Source organism: Anomaloglossus baeobatrachus, chromosome 5, assembly GCF_048569485.1.
Source record: "Anomaloglossus baeobatrachus isolate aAnoBae1 chromosome 5, aAnoBae1.hap1, whole genome shotgun sequence".
Lineage (NCBI taxonomy): Eukaryota > Metazoa > Chordata > Amphibia > Anura > Aromobatidae > Anomaloglossus > Anomaloglossus baeobatrachus.
The window spans coordinates 308,932,345-308,948,298 of NC_134357.1; the positions used below are offsets into that span (position 1 = coordinate 308,932,345).

The 15,954-nt window shown below is 47.1% G+C and overlaps 1 protein-coding gene across 2 annotated transcripts in view; it reads left to right on the top strand.

Moving 5' to 3' along the window:
- ENPP7 (ectonucleotide pyrophosphatase/phosphodiesterase 7) overlaps positions 1 to 15,954 on the top strand; it is a 67,003-nt gene that overhangs the window by 19,953 nt on the left and 31,096 nt on the right. For both annotated transcript variants that reach the window (XM_075349703.1, XM_075349704.1), the window contains exon 3: positions 5,060 to 5,683. In XM_075349703.1, coding sequence (XP_075205818.1) covers positions 5,060 to 5,683 — 624 coding nt within the window. The remainder of the gene's footprint in view (positions 1 to 5,059; positions 5,684 to 15,954) is intronic.

Here is a 15,954-nt window from a genome sequence, read left to right on the forward strand (position 1 = left end):
ATTTATCAATGTTGCCCCACGCACCTAAAGCGCTATTTTTAGAGTGTTATAATTGTATAATGGGTTATTATACTAAGCATATATACTAGCGGCTTCGTCTCCAATCTGTATTAGAATTAATATCAATGTTTGTACCTTGATTATTATGCGTTAGATCCTAATACTATTGCTTTAAGCACACTCTTGATGATTTCCCCGGCCACTCAGTGTTTCTATGTTGCACTGTGAGTTTGTCCATCATGTTGGAGACTGCCCCTGTATGATGCTTTCAATCCTCGTCATGTAATGCCTTTTGCCTATTACTGATTGGCTATTGTGACTCTGACCACCTGTCATCAACTTAGCTCCGCCCACCCATAGCGCTATTGTTCAGGGTGTTATAAATGTAGAAATAGTTATCATACTAAGCTTTTATACTAGTAGTTTTGTCTCTGATATGTGTTCGAATTTATATCAGTAACGAATAACGTTTGGAACACCATTCTAAGTCCGAACTGGGTGCAAAAAAACTAAAAAAACATCACTATGGGGAGATAAGGTATGCACACCAGTGACTATGTAAGGGGAATACATGGAATAGCAGAAACTGCTGTGTGAATACTGACTTGAAAAATCCAATAGCTACATGTAAGAGTGAAAATGTGAAAAATGGAATCTGCATTACTGCCATGAACATATGAATCAAGAGAAATTTAGCTACTGAATTGATCAATGCAATAGAGCCCCAACACTACGCCAAAGTATTTCTCTACGTTGGGGTCCCTAGCTTGTGTGTGTCCTCTCATGCAGTTAAAAAACTTACCGTGTATGGGAAGCTGAGACCCAGGCTATTTATGCGTATTATATGGATTGGCAATAGGTGTGGTGGGGAGGGTTCACAAACGAAAAACTACTAACAATAACGAATAACGTTTGGAACACCATTCTAAGTCCGAACTGGGTGCAAAAAACCTAAAAAAACATCACTATGGGGAGATAAGGTATGCACACCAGTGACTATGTAAGGGGAATACATGGAATAGCAGAAACTGCTGTGCGAATACTGACTTGAAAAATCCAATAGCTACATGTAAGAGTGAAAATGTGAAAAATGGAATCTGCATTACTGCCATGAACATATGAATCAACATTTTCACTCTTACATGTAGCTATTGGATTTTTCAAGTCAGTATTCACACAGCAGTTTCTGCTATTGCATGTATTCCCCTTACATAGTCACTGGTGTGCATACCTTATCTCCCCATAGTGATGTTTTTTTAGGTTTTTTGCACCCAGTTCGGACTTAGAATGGTGTTCCAAACGTTATTCGTTATTGTTAGTAGTTTTTCGTTTGTGAACCCTCCCCACCACACCTATTGCCAATCCATATAATACGCATAAATAGCCTGGGTCTCAGCTTCCCATACACGGTAAGTTTTTTAACTGCATGAGAGGACACACACAAGCTAGGGACCCCAACGTAGAGAAATACTTTGGCGTAGTGTTGGGGCTCTATTGCATTGATCAATTCAGTAGCTAAATTTCTCTTGATTCATATGTTCATGGCAGTAATCCAGATTCCATTTTTCACATTTTCACTCTTACATGTAGCTATTGGATTTTTCAAGTCAGTATTCACACAGCAGTTTCTGCTATTCCATGTATTCCCCTTACATAGTCACTGGTGTGCATACCTTATCTCCCCATAGTGATGTTTTTTTAGGTTTTTTGCACCCAGTTCGGACTTAGAATGGTGTTCCAAACGTTATTCGTTATTGTTAGTAGTTTTTCGTTTGTGAACCCTCCCCACCACACCTATTGCCAATCCATATAATACGCATAAATAGCCTGGGTCTCAGCTTCCCATGCACGGTAAGTTTTTTAACTGCATGAGAGGACACACACAAGCTAGGGACCCCAACGTAGAGAAATACTTTGGCGTAGTGTTGGGGCTCTATTGCATTGATCAATTCAGTAGCTAAATTTCTCTTGATTCATATGTTCATGGCAGTAATGCAGGTTCCATTTTTCACATTTTCACTCTTACATATAGCTATTGGATTTTTCAAGTCAGTATTCACACAGCAGTTTCTGCTATTCCATGTATTCCCCTTACATAGTCACTGGTGTGCATACCTTATCTCCCCATAACGAATTTATATCAGTGTCTGTACCTTGCTTATCATGCCTCGGATTAGCATGACAAACATCACTCCACCTACCTTTATCTATATGGCTTTATAATGCAAATTTTTGGTAAATACACCGTTTATACACTAGCAGTTTGGCTCTGGATGACTGCCAAATCTCATTTTAGGTGGTTTTAGGGGTACTTCTCACATAGCGAGATTGCTAGCGAGATTGCTGCTGAGTCACAGGTTTTGTGACATACCAGTGACCTCATTAGCGATCTCGCTGTGTGTGACACTAAGCAGCGACCTGGTTTCTGCTGTGAAATCGCTGATCGTTACACACAGTGCTGGTTCATTTTTTGCCTGTTGCTCTCCTGCTGTGAAGCACACATCGCTGTGTTTGACAGCAAGAGAGCAATGATCTGAATTTGCAGGGAGCAGGGAGCCGGCATCTGGAAGCTACGAACGCTGGTAACCAAGGTACACATTGGGTAACCAAGTGAAGGGCTTTGCTTGGTTACCCAATATTTACCTTGGTTACTAGCGTACGCCACTCTCAGGCTGCCAGTGCTGGCTCCCTGCACATGTAGCCAGAGTACACATCGGGTAACTAAGCGAAGCGCTTTGCTTAGTAACCCGATGGGTACCCTAGCTACGCGTGCAGGAAGCCAGCGCTAAGCGGTGTGCGCTGGTAACCAGGGTAAATATCTGGTAACCAAGCAAAGCATTTTGCTTAGTTACCCGATATTTACCTTGGTTACCAAGCTGTAATACTATTGTATGAACTGAGGATTTCGATTGCGTTAGGGCAATGACAACCAGAGACGGGCTCTTGGTGCAAAGACGTTTTATAATATGTAACCAAAATATGTACACAGAACAGAACATATACACAGTAGAACATAAACACAGTAAATACCTGCCAGGTTTGGAGCACAGGGGAATTCCCGGGGCCGCTCACCGGACTCCCCCAGGGAGGCCACCAGGAGCGAACCCCTAAACAGGGGCTGTCTGGCAATCACCCCAGAAGGCCTAAATGCGCAGCAGCCGGGACACGAAAGGGCAACAGATTACAGTCCAAAAAATGTCCGTACTGGATGTGGAACACGGGTCCTATGGTAGAGATGTACCGGAAGTGACCGGGCACAAACGCCAACCAGAGACAGCAGATAGAGTCCGGGACCAGCGAGGGCACAGCTCGATGAGACCAGGTGAAGTCCAGGCTCGGTATCAGGTGATTCACCAGAAACCAAAACAGCAACCAGGAAATGAGAGCAGCAGGGCAGGAGTACACAGGAAGCAGTATACTCAAGCAACTAGACTAAGCTTAAGGGCGGGCTTTTAAACAGATGAACAGGAAGTAGGGCAACAGAACAGAAACCTCCATGTTAACAAAGGGCAAGATCCTTCAGAAGCAAACTGGAAATCCCGGAACACTGACACAAGCACAGCATCGTTTCCACGAGTCGCTGCTGGCTGGTGGCTGGTTACTGGTCGCTGGTGAGATCTGCCTGATTGACAGCTCACCAGCAACCATGTAGCGACGCACCAGCGATCCTGACCAGGTTATTTCGTGGTCGGAATCCCTGGTATGTCGTTTAGTGAGACGGTACCCTTACATCTGTTACTAGGATCCTTTCTGGGGTGAGATTTGCTTCACATCTCGCGGGATTTGAGTGTTTGTTGTCTATCTAATTGTTACATACAACCTTATGGCCATTAGACTGCGCATGTCCATTAGGAGTTGTTTACAATGGTGCTTAGCAACTAGTAGGCGGAACTGACCTATTGCAGCACAGCTACTGGTATTTAAAGTCTCCAGTCCCACAAGCACACTGTGATATCATTGAATAGGGTCCTTGGACACCAGCACTATTTGGGTCTGCAGTGTGCTATTTATCAACAGATATGTGCTTCTACAATTTTTTATGCTTGTTTGGCTCACATTCCACTGCTGGTCAATTAGACCATATCTGATATGTATTATATGTATCTTGTTATTTCTGTAGGATCCCCTCTTTGAATCAGCCATTAGGCTACAGAGGGTTTTACCTGAACCACCATTGTAGTTTACTATTGGCCTCCTGAGGAACCCAACTTCTGGGAGAAACGCGTTGAGGCTTGAAATTACCATTCTGTTCATATCAATGAGATAAGTTTTTCTTTCCCTCCCTACTGTCCACCTGCCACACCAATTTGTTTGTTGCACTTATCTTAGGCACTGCACCTTTTTCCGGCAGGGAATTCAGGGGCCGCAGGGAAAGTCGTTGCGGAGTGAGGGCGCCATATCGCATTTTTAGGGTGCCAACCCCCGCTGTTAGGCAGTGCACAGAAAGGTGCAGCTATTGAGGCTAGCAATCTATGCTGTGCACTTTTAATAATCACGGTGTGGTTTTAAGTAATTTAATAAAGTATTTAAGTTTTATAGGGACAGTCTATGTGCATGTATATTGTTATTCCCTATCTGTTATCACATATATGAGTCTTGAAAGTTGGCCATGTCTGAATTTTCCCTGTCATATACTCACATTTCAGTGGCTTCCCCGTTTCCGACGCTGCTCCGTTCCCGCTCTGCCATCTTGTGACAGTAGCTTCTGTCTTGCCAGAAGTCAGAGTTACGATAAGCTCCCAAGGCATCTCTATGAGTGCCAGAACAAGGTCAGAACGGGGCTTTCATAGCGAAGAATTGAGTTGTGACCTCTGGCATGCTCCATGAAACATTGGAGCGCAATGGCAGGTCACAAATCGCCAGAGCTAGACGGAGAGGCAGTGATAGCAGGTGAACGCACTGCAAGCTGAGTATCGGACATGGGGCTTGCATTTAAAGCACCACTCCAGCGATGCAATAAAAACTTGCTAGAGTGGTGCTTTAAAGATCTATAACCTTTACTAAATAAATACTGTAGTTAATGTAAACATTTTATGATGACATTTTTTTTTCTTCTCAGGGTTTAAAAACTGGATCACTTTTCTTTCCTGGTGGCAATGCGACATATAGAGGGGAAACTGTAAATATTAAGAAAGCTGAGAGCAGAGGACACAACTACAGCAATGAAACAGAATGGGAAGAAAATGTAGAAACCGTGATGAAGTGGTTCATAGAGGAAGATCTCGACTTTGTAGCATTGTATTTTGGAGAGCCCGATGTGACAGGACACAAACATGGACCAGATACTCAGGAGCGCAAAGACATAGTTAAACAAGTAGATCGCATGGTTGGACACATACGGAATCGAGTGCGACACTATAGCTTGGAATCCAATCTCAATATTATAATCACTGCAGATCATGGTATGACTACAGTACAGAAAGGTGACAATGAGATTATCCTGAGAAATATACCAGGTTTTGCTTTTTCTGACATTCAGTTTCATTTAGTGGATTATGGGCCATCAGGACTTCTTGTTCCTAAAGAAGGAAACTTGGAAAAAGTATATAAAGCATTGAAAGGTGCTCACCCCAAACTGAATGTCTACAAGAAAGAGGAGGTTCCAAACAGATTGCACTATTCAAACAATGAAAGAATCACTCCTTTAGTGTTATATGGTGAGCCGGGATATGTCATACATAGCGTAAGTACCATTATTTTACCAATAATACCGTAATCAGCGTCGGTCTGGCATAGCAGGGAAACACCCGGTAGGCCTCGACCTTCTTTTCATGCTAAGCTGTCCTGACAGCCTCCAGGGGCCCCCGCCAGGTATATTACAATGACCTGCGGCCACGGCACGCTGGGGGGCGCTATTCACTTATTTCTGCCTGCTGTTTATAAACGGCAGATCAGAATAAGGCTACATTCACACGACCAATCCGTTTTTGCGGCCCGCAAAAAAAGGTCAATTTTTTTCACGGTTGTATCCGTGTGGCATCCGTTTCCGTTCCGTAGACGGTCCGTATGTCATCCGTTTGTCATCCGTGTGCCTTCCGTTTGTTTTGCGTACTGCAAAAAAACTGAAGGAGGGAAAATATATAAATTTACCCAGGATCCATAGCTTCAACCTACATGAGGCGGTCACATGTTCACTCCAGTGCCATTTTCTACTGCTTTTCACAGTGTAGAGCGCTCTGGTGATTTTCTTGTGCTTCTACACTTCATATCAGTCTTTTCTGTCATTATAATGGCAGAAAGACACATAATGTCCCAGTCTCCTGCATTTTGTAATTTTGCACCATTTGGTGCCTTTCATGTGGCACTAAGGGATGCTTAGCCTTGTATTTAGCAAAAAAATATAAATAAATTTAAAAAAAATGACGTGAGGTTCCCTCTATTTTTGATAGCCAGCTAGGGTAAAGCAGACGGCTGCAGCCTGCAGACCACAGCTGGCAGCTTCACCTTGGCTGGTAATCCAAAACTGAGGGCACCCCACGCTGTTATTTTAAATTAAATAAATAATTAAAAAAATAAACACGTGGGGGTCCCCCCCAAAATTGGATCACCAGCCAAGGGGGCCGCCGCCGCAGGTGATGACACTGTATGCATCAGTCAGATTATGACAGCGCCAGTAGCTAGAGGGGGCAGAGGGGGCAGTCCTGACCTAGAGGGGGGCGCCCGGAGCTTATGAGCTCCGAGCGCGGCAGGGGCAGAACACAAGCTGCTTCTAGAAGAAGAAACTGCATCTAGTGGATTTGCAGCTAGGACCTGCGATGACTTATGCCAATGTGACCGTGTGGGAGGAGCCGGGCAGGAGATGCCGATTGAGGAGTATGTGGCCGGTAAAAGAGGGATGAGAGGGACATGTGGGATGGTGAGTGAGTGGCATATGAGGGGTACAAACTGTGACAGAGGGGTGTTAAAGGATACTGTGTGTGTGTGTGTTTTGCAGTGTGGGACATGGGGCTTCAGTGTGTTTGAGAGAGGGGTAATTTGGGGTACAACCAGTCTGCCTGAGATATGCAGGGCATGAGGGTGCTCGGTGTGTGATTTGGGGGTGCCTGGTGTGTGTGATTTGGGGATGCTGGGTGTGTGTTTTTTGATGGTGCAGGGTGTGTGTGATTTGAGGGTGCAGGGTGTGTGTGATTTGAGGGTGCAAGGTGTGTGTGATTTGAGGGTGCAGGGTGTGTGTGATTGATAGTGCAGGGTGTGTGTGATTTGGGGGTGAGGGTGTGTGCACCAGTCCCTGCTGCATGACATGCGTCAAGTCCACACAGTAACCATATATCAGTAGGGATTAGGGAAAGAGAGGGATAGCAACAGTCAGAGCATGGGATGGGATTGGGAAATCTGGGTGCTGAGCTGAGAGAAAGAGGCTCTTTTCCTCATCACCCAGCCTTTCAGTGTTCTGATATCCATTTTGTCCTCAGCTCCCAGCTTTCCCACTCTCTGATATCATGGGAAAGCTGGGTGCTGGGCTGAGAGAAAAAGGGTGTTTTCCTCATCACCCAGAACATAGAAAAGCTGGGTGTTGAGGAAAAGAACCAAGTGTCCAGAGTAATTATCCTTTACCCCAAGTGTCTTATCCTGTACTGAGTATCAAGTGTCAGTATCCTGTAACCCCAATGTCAGTGTCATTATCCTGTAGCCCCAGTGTCAGTGTTATTATCCTGTACCGTATCCCATTGTCATTATCCTGTACCCCCAGTGTCATTATCCTGTACCCCAGTGTCAGAGTCATTATCATGTACCCCCAGTGTCATTATCCTGTACCCCCAGTGTCAGTGACATTATCCTGTACCCCAGTGTCATTATCCTGTACCCCGAGTGTCAGTGTCATTATCCTGTACCCCCAGTGTCAGTGACATTATCCTGTAACCCCAGTGTCAGTGTCATTATCCTGTACTGTACCTCATTGTCATTATCTTGTTCCCCCAGTGTCATTATCCTGTACCCCAGTGTCAGTGTCATTATCCTGTGTAGGAATCCAGCTCACCCACGTCTGACCTCACCGTGCCTCAGACTCGGATGCGGCCCTGCCCTGGCCGCACAGCAACGATAAATGAAGAAGGTGATCCAGCTTAGTGATCAGGTGATTTATTCAGTGCAGTTCAGACAATGCATAGAGACGTTGTTAACGCGTTTCTGGCTTAGCGCCCTTAATCATAACCATTATGATTAAGGGCGCTAAGCCAAAAACGCGTTAACAAAGTCTCTATGCATTGTCTGAACTGCACTGAATAAATCACCTGATCACTCAGCTGGATCACCTTCTTCATTTATCGTCATTATCCTGTACCCCCAGTGTCAGTGACATTATCCTGTACCTCCAGTGTCAGTGTCATTGTCATTGTCAGTGTCATTAGGCCTAGGTCACACGTAGCGACGCAGCAGCGTTCACGACGACGATCTGACCTTATCAGGATCGCTGCTGTGTCGTTACATGGTCGCTGGTGAGCTGTCAAACAGGTAGATCTCACCAGCGACCAGTGATCAGCCCCCAGCCTGCAGCGACGCGTGGAAGCGATGCTGCGCTTGGTAACTAAGGTAAATATTGGGTAACCGTGCTTCGCTTGGTTACCCGATATTTACCTTGGTTTCCAGCGCACACCGCTTAGCGCTGGCTCCCTGCACTCATAGCCAGAGTACACATTGGGTTAATAAGCAAACCGCTTTGCTTATAGTTACCCGATGTGTACCTTGGCTACGTGTGTAGGGAGCAGGCAGCCGGCTTCAATAAGCTGCGGACGCTGGTAACGAAGGTAAATATCAGGTAACCAAGCCTTTGCTTGGTTACCCGGTATTTACCTTGGTTACCAGCGTCCGTAGACGCCGGTTCCCTGCTCCCTGCACATTCAGTTCGTTGCTCTCTCGCTGTCAGACACAGCGATGTGTGCTTCACAGCGGGAGAGCACCGTCCAAAAAATGGTCCAGGACATTCAGCAACAACCGGCGACCTCACAGCAGGGGCCAGGTCGTTGCTGGATGTCACACACAGCGACATCACTAGCAAGATCGCTGCTACGTCACAGAAAATGGTGACTTAGCAGCGACGTCGTCATCGCTGTCGTTGTGTGTGACATGACCATTAGGCTATATGTAATTACTCTTCAGGGGGCCTCTATATGTGATGATAGAACAGGAGGGGCCTCAGTATAAATACTGTATATGTAAAAGAAAACAAAAAAACAAACATGATCTGCCTATAGAGCAGTGTTGTCAGAATACACAGGACTAGTAAAGGGTTTATCCAACATATAAAGCTAATTTGGAAACCACAGTGAGGCTGTTATAGGCCTCTGTCCCCACAGAATGACTGGTCACATCCAGTACAGACACTGGGGGCTGATCATCTATATATACAATTGCCTTATTCTGTCTGTCTGTCTGTCTTGCTCCAAAATTATGTCGTTACAGTGACAACCATCACATTGGCCGCTGAGCTCGGCCTGGCCCCGCCCCCCGCACGGATTGGCCACTCGGCTCGGCCTGGCCCCACCCCCTGCACGGATTGGCCGCTCGACCAGGCCCCTCCCCCCGCACGCATTGGCCGCTTGGCCAGGCCCCGCCCCCTCACGCATTGGACGCTCAGCCTGGCCCCGCACGCATTCCTCGAACCGACACGGAGCCCCGACTCTCAGGTGAGTGCTGCACCCCCGGGAGCCCACACCAGCGTACGCCGGCAACTACACATGGGGTAATATTGTGTACCATGGTTACCAGCCTATGCCCAGCTCCCTGCCCATTCAGATCGTTGGTCTCCCGCTGTCACACGCCAATGCGTGCTGCACAGCAGGAGACCAACAAACAAAAAGTGAACCACCACTGTCGCTTTTAATACTTACATGATGTGTACCATGCTTACTAGCTTACCCCGACTCCCGGCACCCGTGTCCCGGAGCCGGATACGCTGGTAACCATGATACACATCGGGTAACTATGGAAATCGCTTTTCCATGCCCCCCACACACTCTGCCCGCTCGGCCATGCCCCCCACACACTCTGCCCACTCGGCCACGCCCCCACACGCTCTGCCCGCTTGGCCACGCCCCCCACACGCTCTGCCCGCTTGGCCATGCCGCCCACACACTCTGCCCCCTCAGCCACACCCCCCACACGCTCTGCCCACTCGGCCACGCTTCCCACCCGCTCTGCCCACTCGGCCACACCCCTCAGATGCTCTGCCCGCTCGGCCACGCCCCCCACACGCTCTGCCCATGCGTCCACGCCCCACACACGCTCTGCCCGATCGGCCACGCCCCCCACACACTCTGCCCGCTCGGCGACGCCCCCACTCGCTCTGCCCGCTCGGCCATGCCTCCCCACACACATTGGGCACCTATACACCTCCCCCCAGGACTACTCCACCTATTAGACACCTCCCCCCAGGACTACTCCACCTATTAGACACCTCCCCTCCAGGACTACTTAATCTATTAGACACCTCCCCTCCAGGACTACTCCTCCTATTATACTCCTCTCCCCCCAGGACTACTCCTCCTATTATCTGCTCTCCCCCCAGGACTACTCCTACTATTATACTCCTCTCCCCCCAGGACTGCTCATCCTATTATACTCCTCTCCCCCCAGGACTACTCCTCCTATTATACTCCTTTCCCCCCAGGACTACTCCTACTATTATACTCCTCTCCCCCCAGGACTACTCCTCCTATTATACTCCTCTTCCCCCAGGACTACTCCTCCTATTATACTCCTTTCCCCCCAGAACTACTGCTCCTATTATACTCCTTTCCCCCAGGACTACTCCTCCTATTATACTCCTTTCCCCCCAGGACTACTCCTCCTATTATACTCCTCTCCCCCCAGGACTACTCCTCCTATTATACTCCTCTCTCCCCAGGACTCCTCCTCCTATTATACTCCTCTCTGCCCAGAACTACTCCTCCTATTATACTCTTCTCCCTCCAGCACTACTCCTCCAACACACACACACTGCACAAAACATACCTCCCCCCAAAACACACACACACCCACACAAACCGCGCAACACACACAGCACCACACACAACGCTGCAGACACACAGTGCTCCACACACAACGCAACACACACAACGCAACACACACAGCACCACACACACAGCACCACACACACACAACGCTGCAGACACACAGCGCTCCACAAACAATGCAACACACACAACGCAACACACAAACAACATCGCTCTCACACACCCCCACACCCACCCAGACAACACCCAGAACATTTACAGTGCCCTACACAAACACGTGACAACTACACACAACAACATCTATATATATAACAAAAATCATACATTAACTACACAATACATTCTAGAATACCCGATGCGTTAGAATCGGGCCACCTTCTAGTTACTTGATAATTATGTAAATGTATGAAGGTGGAAAGAGAAGACAAATATTCACCAGAGTCTCCAAATGGAAAAGTGTATTGGAGTGGTAATGCTTCACACCTCCACATATTAACTCTATAGGGGATTTCCCTATATGATGGGTACATGGGGGCAGAGGTGGATTAATCATAGTAAACTTTTCCATCTGAAGATGCTGGATAACATTTTATTTATTTATTTATTGGTCGAACTTATATGTCGCCCCTCTCTGAAGACTCGTCACGGCTCACAACAACGTAAGTATACAACAACATATGATGCTATCAGAATGTCTTTGAATGTGGGAGGAAACTGGAGAACCCGGAGGAAATCCACGCAAACACGGGGAGAACATACAAACTCCTTGCAGATATTGTCCTGGGTGGTTTAGAACCCAGGACCCTAGTGCTGCAAGACTGTAGTGCTAACCACTGAGCCACCACAAGACTGCAGTGCTAACCACTCAGCCACCGAGCCGCCTTTTTGCTTCTCTTGGATATTGTTTGGCTGATGGACTCGGTGGTTTTCCTAGGACAAGGAATGTCCGTGTGTAAGAAAAACTGCGACTGACTGTAAATAACAGATTCCATTATTAACTGCAATAATAAAAACGTTTATTGCAGCTATAGTGTGGACCCCTAGAGGCAATTTCCCTGGTAGGCACCTCACACCCCAGTCCGACCCTGACCGTAATAATATGTTATATTTATATAGTGGCAACATATTACGCAGCATTTTATAATTCAGAGGGTACTTGTACAAACTGGATAAGACTTTATAGAGTAAAGCCTGCTTTACACGGTACGATCTATCGTGCGATAGCACGAGCGATCGTACCCGCCCCCGTCTTTTTTGCGTCACGGGCAAATCGCTGCCCGTGGCGCACAAACTTGTTTAACCCCCGTCACACGCACTTACCTTCCGGATGACCTCGCTGGGGGCGACGAACGTCCACTTCCTGAAGTGGGAGGGACGTTCGGTGTCACAGCGACGTCACACGGCAGCCGGCCAATATAAGCAGAGAGGCGGAGATGACTGGGATGTAAACATCCCGCCCACCTGCTTCCTTCCACATAGCCGGCGGGTGCCGCGGGATGCAGGTAAGCTGTGTTCATCGTTCCCGTTGTGTCACACGGAGCAACGTGTGATGTCACGGAAACGATGAACAACCGGTGCCATTTTAATTAAACAATTTTATGAAACCTAGCAACGAGTACACGACTCACGATTTGTGAGCGATACTGCGTCGCTCGGAGGTGTCACACAAGACGACATCGTGTACGATGCCGGATGTGTGTCACGAAAACCGTGACCCCGACGATGCATAGCACGATCGGTCGTCTCGTATAAAGCCCGCATTAGACTTAATTCAACGCATACAAAGTGAGGTCCCTTCTCGGAAGCTTACAATCTAAGAGGAAATAGGGGTAACACAAAAGGTAAAAGGTAAAAAATAAGTATAAGGTCCAGTCATCAATACATTAAATAGGGGCATTCAAATAACGCTGCAATAACCAGTCACAAGACAGTATCTCTATAAGTACAGGTACAAAGATCTACTGAGTGTGTGGAAGAGAGAACAAGGGATAGTTAGATGAGTGAGGTGAGGTGAAAAGCCAGTCTAAGAAAATGTGTTTTTCCGGCACACTTTGAACTGTAGATACTGGGAATTAATTGGATTGTCTGAAGTAGTACATTCCAGAAAATTGGTACAGCATAAGAGAAGTATTGAAGATGGGATTGGGAGGTTCGGATATTAGAGGTTATTATTCTTAGGTCCTTAGTGGAATGGAGAAGGTGAGTTCGATGGTAGACACTAGACAGAGATGAGGGAGGAGATGTAAGATGGTGCAAAACTGTGATGAGCTTTATGTGTAAGAGTGATAAGTTCATAATGGATTCTTACATTTGGCATTCTGAAATTTGGTATGTTTGCCTGTAGAAATGGAATACCGATAATTCTAAATTAAGAAATAATACATGTTTTGAGCCTAAATAAAAATGTGCCACTCCTGCAGCAGTCGAACAGCTCGGATCCGGGGTTGCTGTGGCTCGAGGGTCTCCGGACCCAGGGGCTTGCGGCCACTTCAAATGTAAGGGGATATTTACAGGAGATGAATGTCCGTGACGCCACCTGCGGGTTGTGGTAAAGGGGTACCGCTGCTGCCGAAAGGAGTACCGGGGCAGATGATGTGGGGGCAGAAAGGCGTCAATCCCTCCGCAGGTAGGGAAGGCCCCGGATAGTGGGAGTTTGGTGAATGGATGGCTTGGCCTTGGGAAGCAGGATGCAGGGGACAGGTTACTCACTGCGGTTGTCGTGGTGCTGGATTTGGATGGAGTAAGCAGACACTCAACACAGATGTTAAACCAATGTCTCTAGGCACCGCAGTCTCTACAGGGGAGCCCGTCCAGGTCCCGCTCCCACCAGTGTCACTTGGTATGTCCGGAGCCCTGCTTCTGTGCACAAATGGATTTTTCCATAGTGGCCCCTCGGCTTGAAGCTTTCGGGACCCCGTTACCTGTGTATGTGGTAGCTGTGCTCTTGGTGGCTGGCACTTGGGATTTTTGTGGGTTGTGTGTTTTGGAGAACCCTATCCCCCGCGTTGTGCTGTCGCCTCCAATCCCTGCCGTGCTCGGTACCGGTAAGGTGGCTGGAATTTCTGGTGCCAACAGTCCTCCTAGACTGCGTCTGTTAAGGGTGCTTTACACGCTGCAACATCGCTAGCGATATCGTTAGCGGTGTAACACGCCAGATCGCATATACGATTTGCCGAGATCGCATATGTGACCAGTGCTAAAAAAAATGACCTATGTGCGATCTCAGCAAATCTTATCTGCGATCTGGCATGTCACATCGCTAATGAGATCGCTAGCTATGTCACAGCGTGTATAGCACCCTTTACACTCCTGTCCAGTGTTCCAAATACCGGCCCCCGACTCCTGTGGTCCCGGTCTACCATCTGCGACCCAACCTGTCACCTCCCTGGGAGCTCCAACTACCTCGCTCCTCACTCTCTGAGGGATACTCTCAAACTGACTTGATCCCCCTCCCACCAGTCTGTCTGACCCCTAGGTGGGCGGCCGTGCTCCAACTTGACCAACCCACTGGTGTGTCTGTCCAGTTCTGGTGTGAGGTGTGGTTGGGATTTGTAGTGCGGATGTTAGTGACACTGTTGATGGGAACCTGGAACCATGGGGGGGTAGGCCCTGCAGTTCCCTGTAGCACCCTGATGTAGTCAGGGGCGCTACAAAAACATTTAAAATTAGATAATTTAATCTTTTAAGTGGGTTGTCTATAGTTGGGTTTTCATTACTACACAGAACCTTAGCTTTTCATCTTCCTATTCGCAGGGGGTAATGCACTCCTGATTGATTGATAGTTTGGATCAGTGGCATGGTTACACTGCTGGTACAAACTGGGTACTCTCTGATGCTCCTAAAAGAAACAGCTTGGTCCCTGAAGAATTGGAGAAGTGCAAGGGCATCTAAGCTGGCCAAATACATCTAGCTTCAGGACAGAGCTTGTAAGCACTGCACTTCATGCCTAAGGATACTGGCTACTGCTGAAAGACAGTAGAGGTGGCCAGTAACCTAGGCAGCAAGCAGTAAATAATAGAATTAAAATTTAATTTATTATCTAGAACGGAGAGGATTTTTTATAAAGAGATGAATGCAGGGCCGGACTGGGACTCACATTCACCCCTGGCATTTGGGGGTACACAGGCCCACTTGTCGCGTGGTGAATGTGTGATATCTTTGTGCACTTGTAGATTGTGTAACACAACCATATAACATGTAGTCACAGCTGTGACCAGCTTACAGTCCTATTTATTGCTTTATTTGCTGCTATTTTCCCTACAGAGCTCATAGATAATGAAGAGGATGCTGCCCTCTATAGTGCTGTGGCTTCTTCATATTGCTGATGGGCAGGGATACAAAATCAGATTTTTTTTCCACCAATTTCTGAGACCCATAACTTTGCTTTTTTTGGATAGGGGGAATGGAAGGAAGCTGTAGTTTTCACTGGTGATAATTTTGGACACATATCACTTAGGGAAGGTGCAGTGCCATTTTTTGGGGGCAGATCCCACCATGGACACCACTATGAAAAATACTGGAATGACCATATGCATCTACTCGCTGTGCACAGGTTCAGGATTTTCAGCATCTTTTAACCAGTTCAGGTTTCTAAAACCACCCAGTGATTAAAAGCAGTGACTGCTCCATTCTTCTGGTGTTTACCACTCGGAAGACGCTCTGTACTTTACTATGCAGGTCAATAGGAAGGCTCGGAAGATGCCCGGACGTCTTTTTTGTTGCGTTTTACCATTGCTTTTTCTTAGAAGCGCAGTAAAAAATGTGACAAAAACAATGAGAAAACACGGAAAAAAAAAAGATGGTCAAAAAGCAGAAAAAATGCCCTGAAAGTGGTTTTCCGGTTTTGGAAACCCATTCCCTGGATTGTTTGGTTGAAAACAAACTGCTTTATTGTCTCTCCCAGGCCTGCTATTGTCTGCAACGCTGATGTCACGTCACAATGACGGCGCTGAAACCAATCAATTATAGACAGCAGACACAACAGCAGTTTATAATTTTTATA